This window comes from Bombus affinis, chromosome 4 (genome assembly GCF_024516045.1).
Source record: "Bombus affinis isolate iyBomAffi1 chromosome 4, iyBomAffi1.2, whole genome shotgun sequence".
NCBI lineage: Eukaryota > Metazoa > Arthropoda > Insecta > Hymenoptera > Apidae > Bombus > Bombus affinis.
This window is the reverse complement of record NC_066347.1, coordinates 13,218,735-13,230,476: the sequence shown is the minus strand read 5'-3', so window position 1 is coordinate 13,230,476 and position 11,742 is coordinate 13,218,735. Positions and strand designations below refer to the sequence as shown.

Sequence of the window (11,742 nt, the reverse complement as noted above, 5' to 3'; positions counted from 1 at the left end):
CTAAAAGGTATTAAAAGATTACTCGTCCTTTTAATATAACTGCTACATAAAATTATTTTTATTATGGTCAGGATTTACGATACTATTATGTAAGTACATTTTATTGTAATTGCAATGAAAAATTACTGAAGTAGAGTTTAATACAATATTTGTATGGCAGATTAAACTAGTGACTAATTAAACGTTTCTTGTTTAATACTAGACGTGTATTTTATAAAGTTCTTAAAATGTTGTTCTTAAAATGAATTATCGTAAATAAAAGATAGAACGGTATAATCTTATAAATGTAGTTATCACGAAACTCATGTTGAACGGAGTCATCATTTTGGACATACATGTTTTTTTTCAGATTAATAGATTTCGTCAGATTAGATATAAACTTTTATTCTGTTTACTGATAAATTGAAACTATAAAAATTCCCAATTTTCGTATCTCCGGGAATTCTCCACGGAATATTCGTGGTATATATATTGAGGAACTCGATAATACAGAAAATCAGATGCCGATCGAACGTCAGCTTTTACACGTACGGATAGCCACTAAATGTTATGATCGATACAAATAAAATTCCTGTTCATTACAAGGTATGTATAATACCGCACGATCTTGTCGGGCATTGCATGTTAAATTATTCATTGGAAATCACTCACGCACTTGTATATCTACATACATTTTACAACCCTGTCGAGAATATTAATAGTATTTTGTACACTATATAACACTGATTTCTACTGATCAAATTTATAGTCTCTTCAATCTCATCTTCTTCGTTCGAGATTTACTTACGAAATTTGTTAGAAATATGTTAAATAATTTAATATATTTATTTAAGATTTTTCATAGAATTCTCATTTTTCAAATTCTTATTTCAACATATATTTTTAGATAGAATCATATACTTGCATTATTTCTAATTCATTTCAATTATCACAATGTATATGCAATATAGTACAGTATGAAATATATATTTACTGTGTGACGCATAGTAGCATACTGTATCGGTATTTTTAACTATTTTTAACTGTTTTTGCAAAACATATCGTCGAAAAGGAGGTGATATGTATGTATATTAGAAACTACTGAGTCATAGTTTCCTTTACCAGGGAGGAACTATTGAAAATTTAACAGAATATAATCTTTGTCAGGCAATTTCCACTAAAGAATTGTTCTGTCAGCGTGCGCCAGTGAGAGAGACACGTATATTCATACATATGTAGATATCCATATAAGTAGAGCCTCAAGGAGAGATTGTTTAGTTTTAGTTTCTCGGTAATACCGTCCAGTCTCGAGTGTCTACTTGTACTAAAAAATGTACGTTATTGTGAACTGTTTCATAAGAAATTGCGGTTTCGTGATTTTACGTTAGAAGCGATTATTTGTTAATCGCCATCGATTATCAAATTTTGTGAAAATCTTTGAAACACCAAAAGGTATTACGAATGAAAAATATTTCTTACTTTAGTATGTAAATAATCAAAGAACGAAAAGCTAGTAAATGTAAATCGATTTCTGAATTTGATTTGCAGTTGTATAAGCCAAGTTTATAATAAATAATACTAATCGGTCACTTGAAAGATAGTATCTCGGTAGAAGATTCAACCACCTACGAAATATTATAGGAATCGCTATACTTTAGATATTTTAGGCATTCTTTCGTATTATGTGAATTCTGTGCAATTTTGCACTTTTAAATGTCTCATAAATGAATAATAATCCAGAGTTGGTGGATGTGCTTTCAAGACACAAAGCGAAGCAGGCAGCGTGTTAGTCGACATTGAATATGTCGATAAGATGCAAGCAATCTCTCTTGATTTTTTATATCATGGCTATAAATCGCAAAATACCTAACTACGACTCATGTTTTCTCGTTAGAATACATATTAGTATATCCGCAATTCTTCTTCTTTAGATGTGCTTTTACTATATGTGTATCTAGGTTTTAGCAATAGATTTTAAGCAAAAATACATCTTAAGATTTTTGGACTCTGAAAAGCGATTCACGAGGAGAGAAAAATGAATTTATTTTCGAAAAATATTCAATAGGAAGATTTATAGGAAGGAAAATAGACGGTTGCATCTAGTAAAATGAAAACCACGAAAAAGGGGGAATTGTGTTCTTGTAATATATTATTTCGAAACACATAATCGTGATTATGTTATAATTGCGTAAGGAATCGATTCAACCTTTTTATACGATAACGTTTACGAATATTTTTATTATTAGGGAAGAAAGGGTAGATAGAAAATGCAGAAGCACCCTTTTGAAATACGCTTTAACAGCGGAATTTTCTTTTAAAAACTCGAATAACTTGGAAAAACTTTATATTTCACTAACTTTAGATAAACTTACTGGTGCATTAATAATTTTTCTTCCTAAAAATGTTACGGTCTACGAATTCTACTGAAAGTCTCGTGGCATGGAAGCGGTGATACTCTTTAAAAGTTACTTCAAATATTCAGCGTCGTAATATACAACGAATGTATCTGCTGTGGTTGCAACGTGGTATTGTGACATCTATTTTACTTTTAATCATTCAACGACAGTTCTATTTCGTTTCAACTCTGTCCCATTTCGTTTTCCACATTTATTTGATTTATCCTTCTCGTTTATTCGATTTATCATTTTCGTCATTCTATCAATCGTGCTCGCGTGATTTGTTCGATATAAATTTTCGATTGAACAGTATGTATAGAGGATACGTAAACATAAATTCAACGACGACATAGAATACAGTTTTGCTGTCCTATACGAACGTATTGGCCTACGATAAGTGCAATTCCGAGTACAATCAATGCGTACGGTAATCGAGAAATAAAGCCAGGATTAATGTTATCTTCAAGTTCGATCATTTGTCCAAGCAACGCGATAATACGTACAGCACTTACAACATCGTACCTCGTTATCGCAATACACATAAAATTACCTAATTTTTACTTCATGTTGGTCAGTGTATCAATTAATAAATGATAACGGATGAGTGGAACAGGGTAAAACTTGTAGTTACTTGTTAGGATATTTTGTACGAAGATTATCTAAACCTTATAGAAAGGTTTAATCAGTTAGACAAAAATGTCGTATTCAAATTTATTGTCAGAGATTAATTTCTTGATTGTTCGATTAATTATTTCTATCATGGAGTTAAAGTACCTGATTCGCTAATAAATTTCTATGCGTTAGATTTATTTAATCAGCAACGAATATATCATTTTGTTTATTATCCTCAGCCAATGAATTAAATATCTTATTTGCCGCGTCACTTCGAAATTTTTATCATTTTAATAACAAAAATTTCGATAATATACGCATGTTTTTACGTTCTTTAAATTATTCAGCGGTTATTCATAAAAACAATTTTCCAAATATAATATCGATACAATTTACATTCGGATATCAGTAATACAATAAAATTCCAATAATTTCAAATAATTAATAATTCCTGCTGCGTTGTGAAAGTAATCCGCGATCTAATATGTATATCAACAAACAATTCTTTTACTAGAAACTTATAATATTCAACTTTTCTCTGCGTCATTTTCCTAGTAAATCTACCACAAAAGTCATATACGAAGATTTTACCGCTTCTTCGCAATTTAACGTTGTATCGGTAAGAAGCACTTTTAATCAACGCTCGATGCGTTCAACGCTCTAATTATTCGTACTCTGTTACCATCGAGCCTCTTTAAAACTTTTCCACGGTCAATTTCTTGCCACAATCGAGTTGCGAAAGAAAAGGGTATCGTAGAATTCTATCTGAAAGTTTCACGAGTTCAAAGAATCGTGTACACGTACATAGCCAATCGGCAGCATTTTATCTATCGAACATTTCTCCGTGTTGACCCGAAACGCGACGAAAACGTTTTTATCGCATTATCCGCAAGAAAGAGGTGAATTAGCTGAGACAATTAACAAAATGAGAAAGCTCTGGCTGCCGCGGCAACATTTCTTAATCATATTTCAATTAAGAAGGTCGGAGGTGTACGTCAGCGCAGAAAATTCCATCGCGTTTCCTCTAGCGGCATCGAGACGCCGCCGGTAACATCAGACGAAAATCCTCCCGTTGTGGAGGAAAAGATTCTAACAAAACGTCAGTTACTCTAATAAATGTAACAGATTTTCATCGAATTACGGTGAGATTTATTTTATCAATAAAATTCAACTGTTTCGCGATGTGCTAAGAAAGAAATTTGAAAAAGGGCCATCTATTATATTAAATTGTGTAATAAGTTCGATCGCTATCTGATATTATTGGGTTGGCAACTAAGTGATTGCGGACTTTGCCATTAGGTGGTATTGACAAAATCCGCAACCTTTTAGTTGCCGACTCAATACATTGTAGCGAGTATCTTACGAGTATAAGACTGCGTCTCATAGCTATAAAACGATCCAAACCTTCGAATTCGTATATTTTATGGTAATATGATTACCATGTTTGATACAGTATTGAACAATTATTTATGTAATAAAGTTTCTTCCACGAAAGAAAATTTAAGAACGCTCCTATACTTCTGCATACTATGCGAATTTCGTGCATTTTTCTATCATTCAGTTCCCCATACCATTCTTAAGTATAATATATAGAATATCCGAAGTACCTATAATAGCTGTGCTGTAGTGAACCTTATGTTCACTAGGTGGGATACATTTCTACTTACGTTGTATTTCTCTAGTTATATTCGCGAAAATGTAAATGCACATAAACATTCGCAAACTATTAATAATTTGTGAATAAAGAGAAGGGGAAAGACAGGATCAAGCAATTGAAAGAATTAAATATATACCGATCACTAACCAATTTGTATTCCAATACAAAAATTAAGATACTTTTGGAAAAATGGTATCGATCAGTTTAATTTCCAAATATCTCATTCGTAAAGTTATTCCTTTTATATGTTCCTTGTCATTTTATCACAGCCTGACACAAAAATATAACATGTCACAAAAGCTTGTCGAGCACTCGAAACTTGTAAAGATAATCGACGACACTCATCTATTTAACTAGAGAAAAAGTTACCCGCCCTCGACGTTGATTGCGTATATCTCGATCACGTGCAGACCGTATTCACGTGTAGGCCGCATTCACGTGCTGCAATCTTCGAATGACTGTCGTTCGTATGACGGAATTACGGCGGACCCGATTTCTTCCAGCGATACGCGTCTGTCGCTCGTATAATGTTGCCTATCCTCTGCCGAAGAGAATACCCTGTGATCCACTTTCTTTGCAAACTGCCGTAAAGCTGCGTCTTCTGTGCACGGCACGGCGAACCTACAACGTATTTCGTATCGGGATATCGAGAAACAGAATGGAGAACGGAGAAAGGGAGGCGGTAGGTGGTATCTTCGCGGCAACAAAGTTTTCGTACCTCCACGCGTATTTTTCTATCCAGCTTATATAACCTTATAGCCGAATGTTTCGCGGAGATTACCTGTCAGGATACGTATTACCCGCTGGAATGATTTTTCTCGAGGTATTTCGAACGGAGAAACGACGCGTTTCGGCGAATGCCTCTTAAATGCGTCCGTTTGTCTTGTTTCTATCTGTCATGTCTCTCACTTACGTAACACCTTCACGTCCGGTGGCTATCAACGTATGTATAAACAAACGCAGGCCAAATGTTAGTGCTTGTGACACTACGTTAGTGTCATACGCAAATTGATCTTTTACGTCAAGTTTACGAACTTGAAAATTTTTGCCAAAGAAACGCCAGTTACTGGTTAAAGTTACTGGTAAATTTATGTTGATAACAAGATGTTAAATATTAGTATGAGTACTATACTTTACATGCATAAAAATTCATAGTCTGTTTCAATATTCGTAGTTTAATATAAGTTGTCCAAATATATATATAGTTTGTTTATTTTTTAAACAAAGAGCAAATATGTTTATGTAGAAGTGTATCGGAGAAAATATATATGTATGTGTCTGGAAGTGTTTTATAGTATTACAAATGTTATTATTAAAAAGATATAAAATGTTTCAAAGGATGATAAAATAAAGTAAATTGATAAGAAATTGTTTACAAAATAATGTGAAGATCATTTAGATATCGAAATTATGTGAAGATATTGATAAGATCCTTAAACTCAAATCAATTGGATGAACATATCAGCTTGAATGCAGAGTGTGTGTATTATCGATAAGAGTCGATAACATTGCAAGCAACGTGTTATATATATAAACGAGCTGTAAGAATTGTGAATGCATTTATAGTTTTCAAGCAAACATGTCGGCCACGCTCTCGCTGGGATCCACCATTCTTCTGCTACTTGCAATGTGAGTACTTAATCTTCTATTCTTCTTTAAGAAAATTTGTCCAATATTTATGTTAAATTCATGTTAAGCAGAAACAAAGTTTTTAAGTGAAAATATATCAAATTTTTCTCAGTTCCAATTTTTATTTTTTAATCTTTCTTACGAATGACTACTCTCAAATTTTCCATTAATCAATGTTTCGATGATCAATCGTTCTATTAATCGATATTTTCATAATCTGTACTTTTAAACAAACAATTTTATTTACATTTTTCTCTGCTTTATACTTAGCTATGTTTCAAAGAATTGACATTCAACACTTTTACGTTACTGATGATTCAGTAAATAAATAAATTTTCCATCTACAATCGTGACGATCGACTCTTCAACGATCGATTCGATACAGTTTTTCAAACGGAGATTGCTCGTTGAATCATCGATCATTTTTTAAATGTTCCATCTGTTTTAGCTCTGCATGCGCAGAAGACGCAGAAGATAAGGACGAATATTTGAAATTCCCGCCCAATTTCCTCTTTGGAGCTGCGACAGCCGCATATCAAGTAGAAGGTGCCTGGAATGTGAGCGGTAGGTTGATCAAATTTTAATCGACTTCCAAATCTGTGAATTTTTCAAATAATTTTCCTTTCACGCTGAAAACGTAGATAAAGGAGAAAGTATTTGGGATCGATACGTTCATGATGGTACAGGCCGCGTTTACAACAACGACACGGGAGATGTTGCTACAAACTCTTATTATCAATACAAGGAGGATATTGCTATTCTGAAGAAGCTTGGGGTAAATATATCGTAATACGCTGCTAATAGCAGTGGTATTTTTATTTTTGCTCTTCATTTTTGTACAAATGCGTTGTTTACTATAGTCTCTAAGATGCTTATTCTACTTGCAGTCCTGTAGCTTTGAGTTGAACTGTTTCCTTTGATCCTTTGTATCTTTATTTGCATGTTCTATTAGTTAATAATGTGTATCATTTTATAAAACTATTGGTGATATAATTGGTTAAATTTATTTCTTAACTTAATTGTGCAGATATATATCATAACATGTCATGAATAATGGATTTATTCAGTAAATTCAGTAGAATCAATATAATAAGTGCTGTATACGTATATAATAATAAAATTCTTTACTATTTATTTATTTATAGGCACTTTGTATTCTGATCAGATTGAAAGCCTAAGTAGATAAGTAGGTAATTTTATAACAATGTGCAACAAAATGGTAACTCTTGATAGCAATCAATTATACCGGATACGTGTTGTAATTGTTGAATATTATAGGAAAAGAATGAAACCTCCTCCTTTGAAATTATACGCGAATTTGCTGTACGTAATTCACTCAACTTACACGGAATTACATATGTCAAAACATCACTTCTAAGCAACGGAGTTGCTCGGTACGTGCCAGTTGTTGCTCGATTTAAAAAGCTTCACTGTCGAGTGACACGTTTCAGTTTCCAGTATAATTTAACACAATTCTATACGACTCGAACTTCTCTACATTTAGCACAATAGAAGTATCGTAATAAATTGAATAATCTAAATTAATGACATTGATTCTATCAAACTTCTATCGTAGCCTCTCATGTAGTGTCCAATTTATTTCAAGACTGCTTTGATTCGCGTCAAAATTCAGATCAAAAGAACTCTTATAAATCTTCACGCAACTACGTATCCCTTTTACACACATAAATCTCCTAACTTAGACTTTACTATTTTAACAACCCAATTAGGTCCATGGAAAACCAGAACCCATGTATTCGTGACTGCTAGACTCATGAAATTCGGGATCGAAATACCAGTCACCACTGCTATTTGGTCATCAAAACTGCCGATATATGTAGATAGTAACAAAACCAGCTAATTTTCTTCTTACATTTCAACAGTTCAATTCGTATCGTTTCTCCGTGAGCTGGACACGAATCCTGCCGACGGGTTTCTCGAACAACATCAGCAAGGATGGCGTCCAGTACTACCATAATGTGATCAACGAGCTCATAGCAAACAACATCGAACCAATATTGACCATTTACCATTGGGATCATCCGCAAGTTTTTGAAGACATGGGAGGCTGGACGAACGGTGAAATAGTCGACTGGTTCGGCGATTTCGCGAGAGTCGTATTCCGCGAATATGGATCGAAAGTGAAGAAATTCATCCCGATAAACGAGCCCATCGCTGTTTGTAAAAATGGTTACAGTCTTGGTATACACGCTCCTGGTAAAACTCTACATGGATTCGGCGAGTACTTGTGCATGCATAACGTGTTGAAATCGCACGCCAGAGCCTATAGGATCTACGAGAGTGAATTTAAGGAGAAATATAAGGGCCAAGTTGGTGTTTTGATCAATTTAAGCGCCTATATGCCGAAAGATCCTGAGTCTGCCGATGCTGCGGAAACGTCTTTTCAATTCAACGTTGGTTGGAGCATGCACCCGATATACTCCAAGGAGGGCGATTATCCACTTGTGATGAAAGAATTGGTGGCCAACAAGAGCGCAGAGCAAGGTTACGCGAGATCTCGTCTACCCACGTTTGATGCAAAGTGGATCAAATATATAAAGTATTGAATTGTTTTATTCTTTTTGAAGCGAAATTGGAATGTACGGTAAAACAAACATCTATTATCAGTAATTATATCTAATATTATTTTTATTGCTACAGTGGAGCCTCAGACTTTATGGCTGTAAATCATTACACCTCCAGGGTAGTTACAGCTGGTACTATGGGACGTATACCATCCCAAGAAAATGACCAAGGAGTGAAAGAGACTGTCGAAGATTCCTGGAAATCGTCAGCTACTGACTGGTTGAAGGTATTCCTTTTACATTTGAGTCTTGAGTTTGGAACTTGAGTGGTTAAAGAAAACGATCTTAATTTCTTTTGATAGAGAAAATAATAAAGAAGAAAAATAAATAAATAAAAGGAGTTTGAATGAATTATTAAAGAAAAGATTCTTAAGATTCGAACTTTATAATTGCGATTTTCTATCGTATTGTATATTATACGAGAAAGCAATAAAGATTGGTCGAGAGTTACGAGAGAAAATTTAATTAGGTACGATTTAAACTTTTTAAATTCTACTGGAAAATTTTACTTGAAATTTTTCTTCGTCCTATACCCTTCGTTCTATAGGAAAATGGAATATTTTAGAAATAATATTTTAACAGTATGTTTCAATAACACTTTTTCTTTATACGAGATAATAGTTATATTCTTAGCAGAAAAATTACCAATAATTATATTAATATAAATATGCGTAATACACATAAATTATTATGATTATAATGGTATGATGGAAATAGATAAATATATATAATTATATTTTTGTCGTAATAGGAGACGACATGTAATTTAGTAATTGTAAACATTTCTTTGTGCAAATTAAGATAAATTTAATAAACAAACATACGTGCTTATTCATATGTTACTTATATGTCACGGAAGTAATTAATTCATAGAACGCGTGTTACAGTAATCGTTTGTTACATATTTCAGGTTGTACCTGAAGGTTTCCGATTTATTCTCCGTCAGTTGGCGAAAAATTACGGCAACCCGCCGATTTATATCACTGAAAACGGTGTTTCCGATCACGGAACACTCAACGACGACGACAGAATCTACTACTATCGCGAATACTTAAGACAGATGCTTCTGGCCATTCACGTTGATGGTGTGAACGTAAAAGGATATATTTTATGGTCGCTTCTGGATAATTTCGAATGGGACAGGGGATACAGGTAAGCGATCACGAAATTAACACGAGAGTACAGTGATTTTTTTACATCATAAAATAGTCTAGAACCGTAGATATAAAATTAACATCGTCAATTTATTCATTTTTTTTTAAATTAATTAATTATCAAAACACAGTAAATACAGATTTAAATAAAAGATACAGATCTACATATTAATATTTACAAATACAGAAGCCAAGTATCCTGAGCGATTTGCACTTTATATGTTGCAAAATATTTTTTTTTAAAACTTATAGGATATTCATGCCAATGGAAACGACTAATAGTACGCATTATAATTTCTAGCGAACATTTTGGTATCGTCTCTGTCGACTTCAAAGATCCACAGAGACCACGAATGTTGAAGAAGTCTGCTTCCTGGTGGCAAAATGTTATAACCGCTGGAAAAATTGATAGGAGCTGTTAAAATCTCTGCTCACCTTAAATCATATACGATTTATATCCGTAAGTATTCTGTACAAGATTCCGATCATTTTAATAAATTAATTTGTACAAAATAATTTATGAGTTTTTATATGATGTTTCCACAGATTTATTCTCAGAGAAGTCTTCTTTTTGGTCAATATTTTTTTATTCATTTTACATTAAAATTTTACGAAACAATTTTATATCTTTGACTTCATTCGCGTTTATTTTCTTCGGCTGGAAGTTTTAATAATTTAAAAGCCAGCGCGGATAAAAATTCATCACGGCAAATAAGTTTAAAATTTTAAAAATGTATAACATTAAAGAAATATGGATAAAAAGATGGGTAGAAGAGTAGAAAAAATTATCGCTTGTATGTAATTACGTGATATGTATATAAAAAAAATAATATTAAAATATGTAAAATTTTACCTTGATCTATAAGCGTTATGTTCATTAATATTAAATTAATCTGTTATCTTATGTTCGTAGTTTTATTTCGAAATTGTCTTATTTGTGTGAAAACACACGACGATACGATTTTTTCCTTTTTTGTGCCATTAAATAACACTCTCGGCTTCGCGAGGAAGAACTTCATTTAACGGACATCTATCCATGTTGCGTTTATATTATATTCACATTGAAAGATCGAATCGGCCAAGGACGAGATAAAGCGTTGGCTACGAAGGTCTAGAGATAAGAGGTAAAAATTCGACTTGTAAATGCTCGAGTGCCTATCTCGTTTACACACATTTCTATACAATCAGTAGCTAACGGAAACGAAGAGAAAAGCAAAATAACGGATCGTGCTCTGCTTAATGCAGTTGTTTTCCAGTAATTATCTTATAGCATGGTGCATGTAACTTTCAAGATTTCGTTGAACATTGTACAAAACAATCGAATGGAGGTGTACGTTGTATATAAATGAGGTGAAAAAAATACATACCTATTTATATTCACGGTCAAATAAATATAATTTTGACGTTAGTTTGGTAAAACGGAATTGGTTATTAGATTTCAAATTTGCTTATCGTGCTCTTCTCTCGTGGTTTTTATTTAGCTTATGTCAAGCCTTCAACTTTCTAACTATAATCACCATTAGTATACATATTAGATTATATTAATAAAGAGATTAAATCGTTATTAGTGATAAAGGAATTAATAACATTGCTATAAATATCTCTTCAATGTTTATGGACAATCGTATAACGCAATACACCTATTTAAATTTTCAATATAATCCGACTTCAGTCTTAACAAAGTTTAGTATTCCTGAAGATATGTTTTTATTTCTACCTTACATTTTGTA

At 32.9% G+C, this 11,742-nt stretch overlaps 1 protein-coding gene across 2 annotated transcripts; it reads left to right on the top strand.

The window, feature by feature from the left end:
• Positions 1-548: 548 nt before the first annotated feature.
• On the top strand, positions 549-10,916 carry LOC126915103 (myrosinase 1). 2 transcript variants are annotated; one of them, XM_050719507.1, is made up of 9 exons: positions 549-585; positions 6,211-6,273; positions 6,722-6,837; positions 6,915-7,048; positions 8,157-8,833; positions 8,935-9,085; positions 9,769-10,010; positions 10,314-10,472; positions 10,559-10,916. In XM_050719507.1, the coding sequence occupies exons 2-8, from the start codon at positions 6,224-6,226 to the stop codon at positions 10,432-10,434; spliced, it is 1,491 nt and encodes a 496-aa protein (XP_050575464.1). In that variant the 5' UTR covers positions 549-585; positions 6,211-6,223; the 3' UTR covers positions 10,435-10,472; positions 10,559-10,916. The 2 variants fall into 2 exon arrangements, with proteins under 2 accessions (XP_050575464.1, XP_050575463.1); XM_050719506.1 differs by lacking the exon at positions 549-585 and adding an exon at positions 1,250-1,431.
• Positions 10,917-11,742: the final 826 nt, after the last annotated feature.

Bases quoted from the DNA above. Each gene is read 5' to 3' on its own strand.
- LOC126915103 (XM_050719507.1), top strand. From the start codon at position 6,224: ATGTCGGCCACGCTCTCGCTGGGATCCACCATTCTTCTGCTACTTGCA. The intron at 6,838-6,914 runs GTAGGTTGATCA...CTGAAAACGTAG, and splicing joins AGGTGCCTGGAATGTGAGCG to ATAAAGGAGAAAGTATTTGG. The intron at 10,011-10,313 runs GTAAGCGATCAC...TATAATTTCTAG, and splicing joins GAATGGGACAGGGGATACAG to CGAACATTTTGGTATCGTCT.